Source organism: Rhinolophus ferrumequinum, chromosome 25 (genome assembly GCF_004115265.2).
Source record: "Rhinolophus ferrumequinum isolate MPI-CBG mRhiFer1 chromosome 25, mRhiFer1_v1.p, whole genome shotgun sequence".
NCBI lineage: Eukaryota > Metazoa > Chordata > Mammalia > Chiroptera > Rhinolophidae > Rhinolophus > Rhinolophus ferrumequinum.
Genome location: NC_046308.1, coordinates 4,538,492 through 4,555,489, shown reverse-complemented (window position 1 = coordinate 4,555,489; position 16,998 = coordinate 4,538,492). Strand labels below are relative to the sequence as shown.

General features: G+C 39.8%; 1 protein-coding gene and 1 pseudogene across 10 annotated transcripts in view; both read right to left on the bottom strand.

Annotated features, from left to right (window-relative positions):
• The window catches only part of MPHOSPH9 (M-phase phosphoprotein 9), a 49,003-nt gene that overhangs the window by 24,586 nt on the left and 7,419 nt on the right, over positions 1-16,998 (bottom strand). For 7 of the 10 annotated variants that reach the window (XM_033097861.1, XM_033097867.1, XM_033097864.1 and 4 more), the window contains exons 4-12: positions 14,609-14,698; positions 13,815-14,338; positions 12,761-12,887; positions 8,671-8,761; positions 7,263-7,351; positions 4,432-4,560; positions 3,813-4,273; positions 3,317-3,472; positions 1,087-1,174 (exon numbers count right to left, since the gene is read on the bottom strand). In XM_033097861.1, the coding sequence (XP_032953752.1) occupies positions 1,087-1,174; positions 3,317-3,472; positions 3,813-4,273; positions 4,432-4,560; positions 7,263-7,351; positions 8,671-8,761; positions 12,761-12,887; positions 13,815-14,338; positions 14,609-14,698 (1,755 nt within the window). The remainder of the gene's footprint in view (positions 1-1,086; positions 1,175-3,316; positions 3,473-3,812; positions 4,274-4,431; positions 4,561-7,262; positions 7,352-8,670; positions 8,762-12,760; positions 12,888-13,814; positions 14,339-14,608; positions 14,699-16,998) is intronic. The other 3 variants (XM_033097863.1, XM_033097865.1, XM_033097866.1) reach the window with 2 other exon arrangements.
• On the bottom strand, positions 9,548-9,907 carry LOC117017525 (pancreatic progenitor cell differentiation and proliferation factor-like; annotated as a pseudogene).

Below are 16,998 nucleotides of genomic sequence, written 5' to 3'. Positions count from 1 at the left end.
AAAGCACTTCTTAACCTACTCTTTCACTTACTAAGAAAATTAAAAGTTCAAAATGTATGTGATGCATGAACATTCATTCAACAATCACTTTTTACATATCCACGAGTACCAACCAGATGCTAGGGTGGCTATAAATATAAGATAAACATTAAAGACAAGTCCCTGACTTCATTAAGTTACAGTTTAGGAAGAGACAAAGAGACAAAGATAACTAAAAAAACACCAAAGCTAAAGACACAGTGTATAGAACATAACTGACACTTTCCACCAAAACACTGTTTAATAAGGTTATGTATAAAATAAAACTTGGTAAGACATGAAAAAGTTATGTATTTAAAAGTTTATTCATTTCTTGTTATATAGCTAAGAAAATGGAAAACATGTCCACATAAAATCTTGTATACAAATATTCATAGCCCAATCATTCATAACAGCCAAAAAGTGAAAACCACACAAACATCTATCACCTGATGAATCGATAAATAAAATGTGGCCTGTCCATGCAATGGGATATTATTCATCCATAAAAAGGAATGAAGCTCTGATACATGCCACAATGTGGATGAACCTTGAAAACATCATGCTAAGTGAAAGAAGCCGGACCCAAAAAGTCACATATTGTATGATTCCATTTACATAAAATGTCCAGAATAGGCAAATCCATTAAAACGAAGTAGAGTAGTAGTTGCCAAGGGAGAAGGAAGCGTGCGGGGGTCATGGCTAAGGGGCTCTGGGTTTCTTTTTGACTGAGAAAAATGTTCTAAAATTAACTGTGATGATAGCTGCACACGTTTGTGAATATACTAAAAACCACAGAACTGTACACTTTAAAAGAGTGAGTTTTACGATATACAAATTATATCCCAATAAAAAATTAAATTTTTAAAGGGCAGAAGTTTATAATATCATATAAAGCCAGTGGCACTCAAACTATAAATTTACTTAACAATAGCACATGCTAAAGGAGAAGACAAAAACACATAAGCAATGGTTTTATAAAACTATTTGTCTCTAAAGTACAGTTAATAAAAAGGCTTAAGTTTAACATTAAGCCACTAGAACAACAACAGAAAACAGAATACTTACCACTTCTATTTCTAGTAAGTTATTCTTATTTTCAAGTGTTCTTACACGACTAGTAGCTTCGTCCAGAGCACTACCTAATTGGCTACACCTAAAAAGCACAAATTGAAACGAAACAATTAGAAGATAAAATCCTTCAGCATTTTATCAGTATTATATAAACCTAACCGATTCTCCAATATATCACATAACACCAGTTCTCCGTCAGGTGACTCAGGATGGCTTTTTGGTAAAATACACCCCAAAGAACCTGATATTATAGTATCCAGAATAACAACATGAAAAGATCCCTAAGAAATATTAAGTGAACAAAGCAAGAGATGAACAAATTCCTGCACACCCATGTTCATAGCAGCATTATTCACAGTTAGCCAAGAAGTGGAAGCACTAAACTGTGTAAGGGATGACGGGTAAACAAAATGCAGTACGTGTGTATACATAATGGAATACTATTCAGTCTTAAAAAGGAAGGAAATCCTGACACCAGCCATCACATGGATGAACTTGGAGGGCATTACGCTAAGTGAAATAAGCCAGTCATAAAAGGATAAATACTGCGTGATTCCACTTATACAAGGTACCCAGAGACATCAAATTCATAGAAACAGAAAGCAGAATGATGGTTGCCAGGGGTTGAAACATTGATAAAAACTGTTCTGGAAAGAAATACCACTAGGTAAGTGTAGTTTTATTAACTGTATTTTTCTGCTATGCCAGAGATCTCATCCCCTGAGTTGTAACGGTGTGACATAACAATCTGATATCACAGCTGGTCTATAATTTATAAGTGTTAATGGCCCCATTTGCAGTAGTAGTGGGATTCTCCAATTTGCAATTTTAAGTTTGAAAAAAATCTGCTTGTATGCTGAAAACACAATGTTGGTTTTTGTCTTAGGTGAATCATTTCTCCAGTTCTACTAAATGATTGCCACTTCGCCTTTTGTTTCTGCTGTTCTCTGTAACACCCCGTTTTACACTGTAAGCCAGCCCTAACCCTTCCCGGGATAGCAGGAGAAAACAATGTATCCCTATTGTTTCCATGCTACTGTCACATGTACTACAGAACCCTGTGTTCCCACTGTTACTGTTATAACCCTGACTTCCAATTTGTTCCGCTTGCAGTCTCTCTCTGTGCTCTGTGCTCAAGCAGCTAGCTTCCAGTCATAAAGATATTTTAAGCAGCTTTCATTTACTAGGTACTTTCTTTGGCACCCTGTCTTTTCTACTGCTGGTCTTCTTTCACACTTCTGTTTTCCAACCAGAAGTACCTGTGGTCTTCTTTGCCTTCTTAAAAAAAAAAAAAAAAAGAACCAACTTCCCCTAGCCTGCTATCTTCTCTTTCCGTTTTGTCCTAGAAAACCTAAAGCTGGCATTTTTTTTTCTGGCTCTTTTCAAATTACTTCTCTCCACCACTGCACCCCCATCCTACCCCCAACAGCAAAATGGAAGATGCAGACACTCAGGAATGAGCATATTAACGACCACAGCAAACGCAAACTAGTATAGAGGCCAGTTTTACCAGAATTCTGCTAGTCAAACTGCTAACTGGACCAGAAAATTTCAGGTTCCTCCTAAGCCTTTTCTAAGGGAGTCTGTATTTTTTTGCCCTAGAGAAAAATTCTTTGCTGTCGTCTAGACCTGAGCAGTTTTCAATCTGAGTCCCATTTAATTGTAAAGGATGTTGCAAGCACGCTGTTATTAGTACTAGATAAAGCGTCAAATTTTGTATAATGAATGATTCTGTCTAAAATAAGTGTAACGCTATCCCTGACACAGGGCCGCTCTCCCCTATGTTTCTAAGTTTGTTTGTTTTTTAAACGGGGTAATTGCTTCCACAGGTTCATGAGTGTCTGGGGGTATAAAAAAAGGTTGAGACCTGCCCCAGGACACTAGTCACATACTTATTTAGGGGATCCACATGTTGTACTAATTCTCTCATGAGTGACATTCCTTTACATATACAAAGTGTAAACTCTTTCAGAATTTTGCCCATACGAAACAACTGTCCTCCTGTGGGTTATCAGTCTTGTAAAATGTAGCTTCAAATCTGTAAAAATAATTACTTAGGCAAACATGTTTCTGCGTTAAAATTTTCAAATCTGAAGCACACACTTTCAAAGTGTTTTATCATTACAAAATATGATACTTTGGGGAAAATAATATATCTGAGGTGGAGAAACACTAACAGTTAAATTATATGTATATAAAGAAAACTATAAATTATAAATTTTACCTGTCTACAAGAATTTGATTGGTTTTCTTCCAATCTTCGATTGCAGAAACTTCTTTTGCCTCCAGTTTCTGTTTCACACTATTTATTTCTGATTCATAATAAGCTCGGAGGTCCGCAACGTGTCGAGCATGCTTCTCCTTCAGGTTCTGCCTAATCCTGTTGGGAGAGTAAAAAAATGTATTAGGAAAGCATCTCTTCACTTTCTATTCCATACAACAAACCAAGAACACAATTATTCTCATAAGCAAAACTATACGGCCTTTTTCCTCACAGAAAATATAAATAGATCAATACACAAGCTGACTACTACTAAAGTGAAGAAAAAAAAAGACTTGCAATATTTAATATTTAGATGGTCTATTTTAAAAAGGCTGTATCTCTTTTTTTCACTTAAGATTTTACATATTACTACAGTTCAATAAAAACCATTTTCATCATCTAAGCAGACACCACAGAAAATCTATTAACATTATGAGCCATTCACTGAAATACATACTTAGACAATATCACAGGATCTTCCAGGGAAGTCAATGAAATGCATTCTGGGGCACTGTTGGCTGTACCTGGAAGCTGGGACTGACTGACCGAGGCTGGAGTTACCATGACAGTGCTTTCTTCATCTATAGTGTTGACTGAGATGTCATTACTAGTAACAGTATACGCTGAGGGAAACGTGGAACTGGTCCTACTGTCATTTTGGAATGCATGAATTTTCCACGAGTTCACTGGGGACGTTTTTGTATTTGAAGGACATTTGGGGAATCCAGATAACTGAGAAGCGATGTTACTTGCTTGTGAAAACGAGTCTATGTCAGAGTGACTGGACATACTAGGTTCTAGCACAGAGTCTGGTGAAAAGGCTATTCTGTCATCAAGGGCACTCAGAAAGCCCTGTGGCTGAATCCCTGGTGTCTGCTGATTTGGCTTCATGTGTAACGTTGGATCGAGAGTCAGTACCTAGAAATAAGACAGACAACAGTGAGGTTTCTCCCTCAGCAGTCAGTGCTGGTTTTTAAGCGAGCAGGCTTTAGATCTCCTAAGGGAATAGAGCGTAAGATAAGTCACAGTCATGAAGCAGCTCTCATCGTCACTCAGCAGAGTGCTGACAACTTTACCTCAGGTGGGTGATTTGGGTTGGAAGCAGAAGTGAGATTCCTCTCAGGTAACTGCTTGTTTTCCCTTTGTTTTTTATGATAAATATCCTTCAGTGACGGTAGTGGCTTCATCTCATTACTAGTATTAGACTTAAAGATACAAAACAAAATTATTTAAATAATAATGTCAACGATGAAAAAACTTTAGACTATCAAAACCTATTATTAGGAGTCTCCCTCAGAATGAAAATGTTTTCATATCCCCAATCAATATTAAGGGGATAATTTGAAACTAAGTTAGTTAGCAGCCTAAGAATACTTCCAAAGAATAAGTCTTGATAGTGCCCCCACTCAAAGAAAGAGCCAAGTTTTGAGGTAAGAAAAGACTTCGTGATGAACAAATGAAGCAGGACGAGAACATTCCTCGCCAGACTGATTTCCTGTGACTCAAGGAGACAGCTGCCAAGAGTACCTTATCTGTGTAGTTATATTCATGTTTAAGAATTGGCAGACAAGAAAAAATGTTAAGAAAGAAGTTACCAAATGAAAATAAGCCCCTTTCAAATTAGTAAAATAAAAAGATATGACCCTAATTTTCACAGTTTGAAATCAAGGTTTCACTACGCTGGAAATGTTGCAAAAAGAGATCTAAGCTCCAAAAATTAAAATCTTGGGCTTAAATTAAATCAAGGGGGAACCTAATACGGGGAGTGAGAGAGGTGCCATTTAACCTTTTCAAATTTAAATTGTGGACATTCTCTCCAACGAGATTATAGATTCAAGGAGGGATATGTTGAAAGCATTAAAAGAACACATTCACCATACAGCAGTAAACTTATGTCACATTTCCAGGCACTGGTAGGCTGCAGAGCACCACAAATTAATATTTTTTAATTAGCCCTGTAACTAGCTTGTGAAGAAGACAATTCATTATATTTTTGTGTATTAAAGGCATTAATTTGTTAAATGTAAACCCGTAACATTTACCACAATTTCCGTAATCCTGCTTTAAAACTTGACTTTGCATCTACCGACAACCTAACGGCTCTTTCAAGCCCTGCAGCCTGTGACGAGCAGCGGTGCGTGGTTATGGCTCTGCCTGAGGAGTCCCTGCCTGCTGCCTGGGTGAAGGTTAGTTATTCTATTTTGAGCTCCTGGTAGTATAAGATCCCATTTTTCACCACTTTCACGATTTCTTTTCTTTCCATATTTAATATCTCTGAAATGATGCCCCTTGTAATGACATCTTATAATTACTTTCAATCAAGTAGCAGTTGTGACATAATTGTCATTGCCTGCTCGTAGGCAAATATTGAAGCCATCAAATATGGCCGAACAGGTGTCAACAGCTTGGAAGAAAATCCTAGAGACTACACTGGAACCCTTGAGAACCAGTACTTAAGGGATGGTGAATCAGAGTGTTTAGCAACATTCCCCATCTGGGAGTCAAAAGTAGGCTAGTCCTACATAACTACCATGTTTCCCCGGATATAAGACCTAGGCAGACAATGAGCTGTAATGCGTCTTTTGGAGCAAAAATTAATGTAAGACCTGGTCTTATTTTACTATAATATAAGACCGGGTCTCATCTAACATAATACAAGACCGGGTCTTATATTAATTTTTGCTCCAAAAGACGCATTAGAGCTCATTGTCTGGCCAGGTCTTATTTCTACGGAAACACGGTACTAAAGCCACATAAAACTCAGCACCAAGGCCTGTCGTCCTTAAAGAAATGCCAAGTCACCAGGCTCCAGGCAGCCTGCGGAAAATGGTATGTGGAAAAACACAGACACTGACACTGAATGAAAACAGAGGATGTAAGCCTCTGGAGGTAAAGAAGTTTTAACCAATTTATTTCACTTCTATTTTCCGCTTTAAATATGTATAAGAGTTATATGACAAAAATCTATGTTTAATTACAAGCGCTTTCTGTAAGAAAAATTACAAATTCCAAGCGATAAGAAAGCATTGTATGAGTCTAATTGGTAATTTTTTTTTCTTGGAACTGAAACAGGAAGTCTTAAACTTGGTGGCATATTAGAGTCAACAGAATATTAACGTGCTGATGTTGCAGACCACGTAACACCGCAGGGAGCCCTGTGAGCACAAAGCCCACTGAGCCTCCCAGCACCCTCACAATCTCACGTCCCCCACCCTTCCTTTCTCTTCGCGTTTATCTGTCTCTGTGTTGCTCCTTTCCTGAAGGGTGAAATGCTGGTTTCTGCCCCTCTCTGGGATGCTGACGTGTACAAGCATGCTGTCCCCCACTCCCTGTCTGGCTGCGCCTGTGACTCATGTTCACAGCTGTCCTGGTTACTTTGTCTCTCTTTTTCCCAACCTACTCTCTCATCACCTGATCAAAATACAGAAGTGAGATATGTACATCAATGTACACATAGTGGATAGTTTCATTTCTCTGCTCTGAAGTAAACAAAATATTTATATTTCTTGCTCAAAGAAAATTAACACAGCCGATTAAATTGCTCAGAATTATGGTACAAATGAATTAGTGTAATGGGAGAGCATAAAAGGATGGAAGATCAAAACCAGGTCTCAGAGCAGAAGTTTATCTGAGGACCTACTGTGTTTAAAATGGTAGGCACAGAACCATCTCATTTAATTTCACAAAACCCTGACTGGGCATTTTAAATTCCACTTTTAAGTAACTTTCCTAAGATCCCATAGGCAATGAATGACAGAGACAGAATCGGAAAGCAGATGACTATGATTCAAAGCCTGTGCTTTTTTCTGTATATAGAAATTGAAATGAAACAGAGTAGTTAACAACAATTTTACAATGCAAATACACACGCACACACACACACACACACAATGTGTTTTTAAATGACCTGGCTGGGTGACGCATCCATGGAGGAGGACGGTGCCTCGGGCAAAGAGTGATACAGGTCCTTCTCCTCCAGCTTCCAATAACTCAGTCCTGAGCACAAGGACAGCAGAGAAAGGAGTGAGGACAGAGAACAGAAATGCGTTCTAGAATAACTTATTTCTACTTAAAGAAAATTAAATATGGGAAGTAACTAGTCTTTGGCTATCTGGTTACAGGACGTTGAATTTAAATGGGAAAAGATTCACATGTAAGAGTCCTAACTTTGTGATCCAAATATTTAAAAAAAAATGTTCTACTGCAAATCAAGATAAACTAGGACAGCTTAAAAAAAATTTTAAAGCCAACAATTTCTTTATGAATAGTACAGACTTACATGGAAGCAATGTGAAGAATTCAATAATTCAAATATTTATTGAGCATTTCCTGTGCCAGGTGCCGGGGGGAGTGAGACATGAACAATAAGTAAATCACACAATGTAACCGTATGCTGGACGGTGGTGAGCGCTCTGATGGTAAAATTTAAAAATCAATGAAAGGGAATGTGAAGTGTGTGTGGAGAGGACGGCAGGTACTGTGAACAGGGTGGGTGTGTTGGGTTGCGGTGTGGGCCACTCTGGCCACATATGACGGGGAAGAACATTCTGAATACAGGAAGCAGCCAATGCCAAAGCCCTAAAAGGAGCACTCGGCTGGGCTGGCGTATGTGAGCAAGGAGCCTCCCTGCTGAAGCAGAGAAAGGGAGAGTAGCAGAAAGAGCAGCCAACAGGGCCAGACCTTGCCGAGCCTCTGTAGAGACTCACAGTTATTCTAAGGAAAGTGCAACCAGAGTTTTGAGCCGAGGAGTCACGTGACTCCTTTAAAGTCACATGACTTATCTTTAAAAGGAGCACGTTAGCTGCTGTGTTGAGCACCGATGGAAAGGTGACACAGGGGGCTGGTTAGGAAGCTGCAGGAGCCCAGGTGACACGATGGGGGCTCTGTTAGCGGTGACAGCGTGAAGGTAGTTGGAGTCTGGCAGTTTTCGTAAGGCAGAGCTAACTCACCCTGACGAATTGCATGTAGGAGTGTGGAAAAAAAGGAGTCACTATGTAAAACCATTAAAACTAAACTAAGCCCAGCAGGGAGAGTTAAGAACAGCTCACAGAGGGTTTACACTTCTTAGTAAATTTTGTAGCACCTGAAAAACACAGAGATGATTTTTGCAGCTGTCTGAAATAACTGCAAACGTCCTCCTTTCTATCTTTGGAGTACTTGGGACACAAATTAAGGCAAGTAAGGAATCTACTGCTACCACAAGCACAACACACACACTCACAGAAGCCATTCTAATATACTCTACATAATTATGCTATGAGAAATGCATACGTTGTTATAAAAAAAAAAACTCTTTAAAAATATAAGTACCATACCTGTTCCTGAATCAGACATCCAAGAATTTGGACTTTCATCTGGTTTAGTGAGGTAAAATGCACGGGAATGCATAGCAGCGGTGAAATCAGACTACAATTCAAGAAAGAAAACTATGAGTTGACAGCTGAAAATCCTTGGCACAAACTGCTGACCCAAGGAATGACAGCCAGGTGCCAAACCCTGGCACAGAGAAGCCTTCAGAAGGTTCATGAAGGAAGAGCCTGGCTGTCTGCATGGTTACAAGGATGCAAAACAACAGGAATTAACAACGAAGGAGTTTCTTTTCCTATGTAATTTACAAAACTTTATTTGGGTTTTCTGTGGAGCTGGAAGGAGAAAAGTGGGAGCAGGTGTTATTTTAATGAGTTCAGAAGGAAAATGTATTTATACTGGCCATCCACTTCCAAAAGAAATTTGAGGTGTCTAGGATTAAAGCCATTTATATAACAAGTAATGTAAGAGCCATAACAATGCATTTTTACTATTAAAATGATAATAAATCAAATCAACTCAGAAAACCACAAACAATAATATGAACTTTAAACAGTAGACTATGTCTTACATACAAACAATTGGTTACTAGACCCAGAAAAGGATCAAAATGCATACTTATCAATTCTAACAAAAATTCTTGTTTTTTTTTTCACATGCACCACCTGGCTGCTTGTTTATTTGCCACTTGGTGCAAGGCACACGGTTACGGGATGGCAGCAGGCTCACGTGTGGCTTGGAGACTAAAGAGCGAGGCTCTCAAATTCCTTTTTGGTGTTTTGCTGTTTTGATAGAAAAGAACCAAACTGCTTCTGCTTGCTGCGGCCTACCTAGCCTATGGGGGCTGGGGGCTAGGGGGCTCAAAAGAGCCTAGCGCCTCTGGAAGTCTGGTGGCTGGTGGTGGCCACTCAGGATGGGGGCCCAGTGTTGGCTTTGCTAGGCTGACCACCAGGCTGCTTCCTTGTGGCTTCCCGAGCCACGTCACAGGCGATCATGCTGCTGGAGTCCTGGAGAGATGGTGAGTGCTCTGAGGACCTCCAGAGCCATGAATGGGACAGTGGACTTCCCGAAAAAGCTAGCCCACCAGTGACCCGGGTCAGCCTTGGGGAGACCCAGGGGGTGGGGGATGGTTTCCCCAGGGCACTCGGCACTTCCACAGGAGCTGTTACTGGAAGTGGAACGCAGGCGGCGCTGGTAATAGTCATGGGTGGCCACAAGCGAGCCGCTGGAGGGGATGGCTGCCATGCTCTTGCCTGTGGGCTGGTGGAAACCTCGGCGGCCACCTCTCACGGGCCTCAGCGCAAGATCAGGGGTGGGAGGGACGGGGGCGCTAGGCCACGGAGCCCATTTGCAGAGGAGACCGCGTGACGCCGCTCCATGACCAAGAGGCGTGGGACCTAGTAAAAATTCTGAGCTAATCTCTCCTTATAATGTCTCTGGCATTGTCACAGAAATCTGTGTTTCCAAACAAAAATATGTGAAAAGACTATTTGCACCGGAATTTTTCTGAGTTCCACCATCATCAAACTTTTCATTTCTGTGAAAGCGTTTTGGTTGTATTATTTGCCTACTACCATGCCTGGACCCACTGCACAAAGAAAAGCCCACTGAGACAATCATGCTTTACCTACCAACGACCGGCCATCACCTCAGCCTTCCAAGGCATCCCTTAGCCTCTTCCACATCCAGTGACAAATTCCCAGTCATCTTCTGTCTCTTCTAAAACGCCTACCTGTTCACATTTCTGTCAAGTATCAGTACTGAAAAGACCAGGAAAAGGTGGCTGGCGAAGTCTAAATGAAAAACCCCAAGTGAAAGACTGTCCTCTCCCCAATTCGGAGGTGCAAACTGTGACACACTCAGCCTACACACACACCAGTGGGCTGGAGGGGGCTTGCGGAGCCCACACGGCAGCCTGCTGCGCTCCTCTGAGCAAACAAGGCACCAGGCGAAGGAACAGGCACAGCTTCTCATGAGAAATGGAAGTGTGATGGAACGGGAAGCCCTTCCCAAGAAGCTGGCGAAGCCCAGCATAAGGACCTTCAGTGTGTAAGTCTCTCGGCCCGTCTGGAAAAGCACTGTGGAGTCCTGCAGCCCGGGAAATGCCAACGGGACAAAGGACGAAGGAAGCAAAGATGGACTTGAGCTTTGGACAATCCTTATGTTAACCAATACCCAATTTCAAGACGTGCCTCAAAATAGCTAGTACCCGAAAGAAATTACCACATGTTAAAAAAAATTGGTCCCAAGAGAATTCTGATCATAAAGATCCTCTGATTTAGACTGAACCTGGAATAAAACAATGGGAGAAGAGAAAGAATGAAAAAAAGAGGAAAGTTCCAACTTCTGTGAATCCAAAGAATTTGATTCAGAATTATGCAGGTGTAGTGTCTGATTTACCAACCACCATTACCTGAAAATCACTTAAAACTCAGAATCATCAAAAGCCATTTAATTTCCCCTAATGATTTCATGCCAAAAATATCACTCACCTTAAAAAAAAAAGAAAAGGAAAACTAAAACTTGTCTTGGAGATAATCAAAGAAAAGGAAAAACTCAACAGGAGTCAGCCCGCCAACGCAGCTTCTGCTCTCTACCTACTGAGATCACTGGAGGCCGAACACCACCAGGCAGACCCGCCCTGAGCATTTCTTAGCTGTGTGCCACCTCTTCCGGCTGCTGGTCCGATTCTCTGCCACTGAACAGAGGAGGAAAATTAGGCTGGACCAGGGGTTCCCAAGCTTTACAGCCCCCGAGAATCACCTGAGGAGCTTTTCAACCTCCCCCCACACAGGTCACAGCGGCACCAGTGAGGGCAGACCGCCTGGGGTGTAAGCAGGTTTTCTAAGCTCCTCAGGTATCTCGATGTGTAGCCAACTTTGGGAACCACTAGGCTACATCGAACAAATACTGAGCTACAGTCACAAAAGACGACAAAATTCAACCAGTGAATCCACCGAGTTACAACCACAAACCCAAAGTTTATCAGAAGTGGCAAAGTCTCCCTGAGAATGCATTTCGGTCAAGGAAAAAACAGCAGAAAAGAAACTAGTATGTATGAAACCCTCTCCCTTTCTGCCAACCTACTCCGATGAAGAAAGCATCTTCCACTGTAGTCCCCAAGCACGTCTATGCTATCACAGCAAACAAGGGTATACCATCCTTGACGGCTCACAGGGGCACAAGAACAGACTACTCACACAGCACCTCGGCGTTCACGAGCTTTCCTCACCTCTACTTCCCTTCTCAACACAAAGCTGGGGGAGTTCCGAGAATGGTGACATTAATATTAGGGAGCCTAAGTGTCACAGGTGGAAGAAAACCAATTTACTGCAAGAAAAGAGGAATAAATAGTGCTTTATGAAAGTTGAGGAATTTTAATTAAAATTTCTGAATTTTAGTCTTCAGTCTTTTTCATAGGATGATGAAAAGACTATGTGTAAGATAATCAAGACATGGCCAATTTCTAAAAGTAGCAAGTTCATAAAGAAACCTGACTTTCTAATTTCAATGTATTATGCTAAACAATGTTATACTATAATTTAGGTCAAAAGGGCTTTCAAGATGTTTAAAACTTACTCAACATCTATAACCCTTTAATGAAAGCAGCTGCTATATTAGCAAAAGGGCCACAGAGAATTTAAACATTTAATCTCTTACAATTAGGATTATAAATTCAGAGTTGTCCCAAACGTCACCATTTTTATATAAAGGCATTTTAAAGCATTCACACATATTCTACTACTTGTTACAACTTAATAGTAATACAAATTATTTGAGAGTTTTATATAAACAATTAAATGAATGACTTTCTGATTAAATGTGAGCATCTGCAGTACAAAAAGAATTAGAGTCTTTACAAAATGGTTCGTTTTTTTATAGTATTTTATCCCTCATTAGTTCTGATTTCCAGCCAACTAAAAACCAGTACTTAGAGCAAATCATTGTTTCCAATCCTTTGTGACACCAAAAGGAAACTATGTCAATGGGACAAACTAACAATATAAAAGAAAAGGCCACTTATGTTGGTGACCATGTTGTAAACCCAACCTCATTATTTGTAGCTGATGCATGCGGAGTAAAGTGACTTTCACCTACTTTCTCCACTGGCGATTTCTTGGTTTGCTCATTTCCTTGCATAGATGTTGAACATCCTTCTTCTGCAGGCACTCTCTTTTGTTGGTTCTGCTTCAGCTTTTGCGCCCACGATGTTATAGCTTTGCTACTTAAAAAGAGAAAACCAAAATTACTCTCTTTAGATGTTGCCCTTCACACATACTCGTAAAACTAAACACTAGTAGACACTTAGTGGAAAGTGCTTTGAGTTGTTTTCCAATAGCAGACCGGATGGATTTTTATTGATTCACCTAAATTTCTTTTTGCGATTTCTCAGTACCAAAGGCCAAGTGAAGAAAGACTAACAGTGATGAACCGTGCACACGTCTGCAGCCGTGGACTACAACAAACCCCACAGGGATCCCTTCTAGTACTACATGAATCTCCACAGTGAAATCATACTTATACAGGGACCAATAATTATACCTGTGGGCACACAAGATTTGTGTTGCTATAGTTACATAATTTAGGTCAAAATTATTTAATTATAATTTTTGATGACACATTGCAGAGATATAAAACTGATAATTTAGGGTAAACTACGTAATTTTAAAGGATAATTTGCTTTACATTCAGCCCCAGTTTCCTTTACCAAAAGGTCCCTGGATCAAAATGTCATTAAAGTGACAAAATCTCTTTTTACATACAAACTATTAAATTGAGTATACTTGTATATAATTTTTGGTTTCCAATTACATGAACATGTGTCACAAAATTCCACTGCTGATATAGTCCTATACTCTAATCTTTAGCAAGTAATGACAGTGACTAGAAAACAGAAGGTATTCTTCTGGCAAGGCCTTCCAGCTTAAGAGTTCAGTAGCCTTACAACACTGCTAATGGAAAGAAAGTCAGATGCCATAATGTGCTTTGTTTATTTCAGTTTCCACAGGCAGGAAATAAAAGACTGATAAAACTAATAGATGTTCAGTGCATCTCATTCTGTGATAGTCCAACTAAAAGGAGCTTTATTTACTAGAGTCGAAGTATAATAAACAAGTCAATTCCCTTCAAATGATGGAGAAATTCTACTTACCTATTTGCTTTCCCACTGTATACTTCTGAAATCTTATTTTCACCAAAAAAATTGTGCTCAAATTCACCATGAAAAATGGAAATATCGTCCTTTAAAGAGGCACAAAACTCTTCGGGAGGATGCATGTAGAAACTCTTGCTTTTTACACCATCTACAAGTGACCCCGTCTGCACCACTGGGGCCCCATACTGTCCTTGCGAAACCTCTGTGTGCTCCATGAATTCTTGAGGGTCCTTTGATTTGTAGGCATTTAACTCTGAGACGCAAAAGGTGCCATACCCACTGCTCACGGAGCTACTATCCACATTGCAGTCTGGTTGTGATGTGGCTGCTTCTTGCTGCCTTTCAGGTTCGTCAGACTTAGGGTAACTGATAACAGATTCATTTCTTTCACTGTTTTCAGAAAAAAAACCCATTTGCCTTTCTAAAGATATCTGTTTGCTTAAAGAACTTCTATCATAGGAAGTCCAGGAAGCATTACTGGTCTGTAACTTGACTAAATTTTTTATCTCCTCCTGTATACACTGAAAATAAAAAGTTATAGAATTGGGTAAGAAAGCATATTCGACATCACAGTTTTACAATGCTATGAAAATATTGTGTTTAAAATACGATGAAATATTACTCTAGAGATAAAAGAAAAAAAACCAAAAAACAAACAAACTAAAAAGTAAAGAAAACAAAGAGAGAATACATATGCTTTCTGTTTATAAACAAAATTGATATAAAATATTGATTGGTTCCTCGGCAAATCTTACAATACAAAAAAGGAATCAATATAAGTAAAAACTTACTTGAATTTGGTTGTGGAACTGTTCTTGCTGGGCAACTATCTGTTCCTGGCACTGCTTTTCCACCAAATTGAAGAGTTGTAACCACCTGGCCTATTAAATCATACAATATTTCAGTTAAAAATAATTTTTAACCTAATATTTCACAGAAAAACTCCTCCAGTGGGAAAAGACCTTTTTAAAAATGTACTTCTAACGTAAAATTTATAAGCTGAATTAAACGGTTATAAAACTATACTTAATGCACAAACACCAGGACAGTCTTGGGTGCCCCTTTCTTATGTAACTTGTGGTATGGGTGAATTTGAAGGTCTGGCTAACCTCAGAGGCTAGCTTCATTCTCAAGGCTGGTGTGCTTTCAGGAATAGGCTGTATGCAATAATATACAATGTCAACAAGCAGCCACCATGAAAACCAGCTTCCGTTTCAAAACGTTCAACGTCTTTCCACCCACCATTCCTTACAGGGCCCTGTGCAACCTGGCTTATACACCCCTCCCAACAGCGAGTCCCACTCTGGATACCCTTGATACCCTTCTCATCGTCCTCTCATCCCGCTCGTCTATCTCTGGATACACACCGGCCTCTTTCTGTCCCCTAAACCTGCCAAAACCGTCTTCCACCTCAAAAGCTTTTACTTGATGTGCCCTCTACCTGGAAACCTCTCCTCAGCTCTTAACATTGGCTGGCTTCTTCCCATCCTGCAATTTCAGCTTATGTGTCACCTTCTCAAAGAGTTTCCCAAACCATCCTAACAGTTACTCTCTTTCTTGTCATCCTGTTTATTTCCTTCAGAGCATTTACCACAATCATAAAGTACCTCATTTGTTTACTTTGTTAACTTGTCTGTCTCCATCCCTGCCCCCACCCTGTATCTCCAGCACCTAGGACACAACGCCAAGGAAAGAGTAGGCACTCAGGTATATAGTCAAAATGAGTGTATAAAACTGTATTTCTAGCTGAACTTTTTTCTTGGTATTATGGACTACACAATCCAGAGGTCCTTCCTTGTTAATGCTGAAAGCCAATTATGTAACCACAATATAACAATTAAGTTGAAACCTGTGTAACAGTTTTAAGGTGAGGGGGGGGAAAACCCTCAGGATTGGAAAAGTAAACCTTCAAAATGAAATATGACAGTACTGATAGGAAGTATTAATTCTAAATCAACTAACTTCAGGACAAGGTAGGCTAGATCAAATTAGGCTCCTTATCTTCTCAACTTACCTATAATATAAAGTATCTTACATTAACCCAAACGGAAAAGAAATAATCAGGCAACAGTTTTCTTACTAAGTTTTACTAAATTTAAGCAACACATTATGGATTATTTTTAACCTAATAAAGTTACCAGTCACATAAACTAAATTACAGTAATGACAGAATAACAATTTACATAACACAAATGGCTTCCTACGATGTGAGACACGATATTAATCACATCCTTATTAGCGTTGTCTTATTTAGGATACAGATGAATAGAGCTTACTCAGGATATAAATTAGTGGAGAAGATTTTGTTCTTCCTAGTCATATTTTATACTTAATATTTTAATTTTAAATAAACTCATTTAAGAACATTATAAACTTAGTGAATAACGTTATTCACTTAACTATTAAGGGCTGTTATTCATTTCAAACTAAAATAATTAATACCACCTGCATTTTACATATTGTTGGAGAAAAGGGTATCTAATTAAGTTTTTAGATGCTAACGACCGGAAGGGGATCTCCATTCTGGCCTGGTAAATATCCCATGGGCTCTGACCTCCTAGGGCTGACCCCCAGTTCTCTACTAGTAAACAGCCTGTGTGGTCCTAAACAAGTAAATTTAATTTCTTTGTGCCTCAGTTTCCTAATTTATCAAATGGGAATGACAGCTCAAAGATGGCTGGGAGGATTGGATTTTTTTTTTTAAGGAGGGCTTAGCTCACAGTGGCCCATGCAGGGATCGAACCAGCAACCTTGGTGCTATTAGCACCTTGCTCTAACCAACTGAGCTAACCAGCCAACCCTGGGACGATTCGGTTTTAAATTTAAATATGATGTATGTACAGCAGCAATCTCAGTGGGGAAACTATATTATGAATATCTCTGAGGTCATGGTTGTCACAAAGATGGGGCGGCACCTGCAGCATTTGGGAGGCAGGGCTCGGGATGCAAGTCACAGGACAGTCCCCAACAATATTGTCCTGTGCCCATTTTATATTATAAAAATATCTATTTTGCACAGTTTTCAAATCAGCAAATTGTCCAGGAATGCAACTACCAGGACCTTAAGTTTGTTTCAGAACTTGATCAGAAATTGGTCATGGTTTCTGATCAATCACGTCACCAATTGCATGCTGGGTCATCAATATAGCTCAGCTGCCTCAGCCTGTGTTTGTAGAGGCTG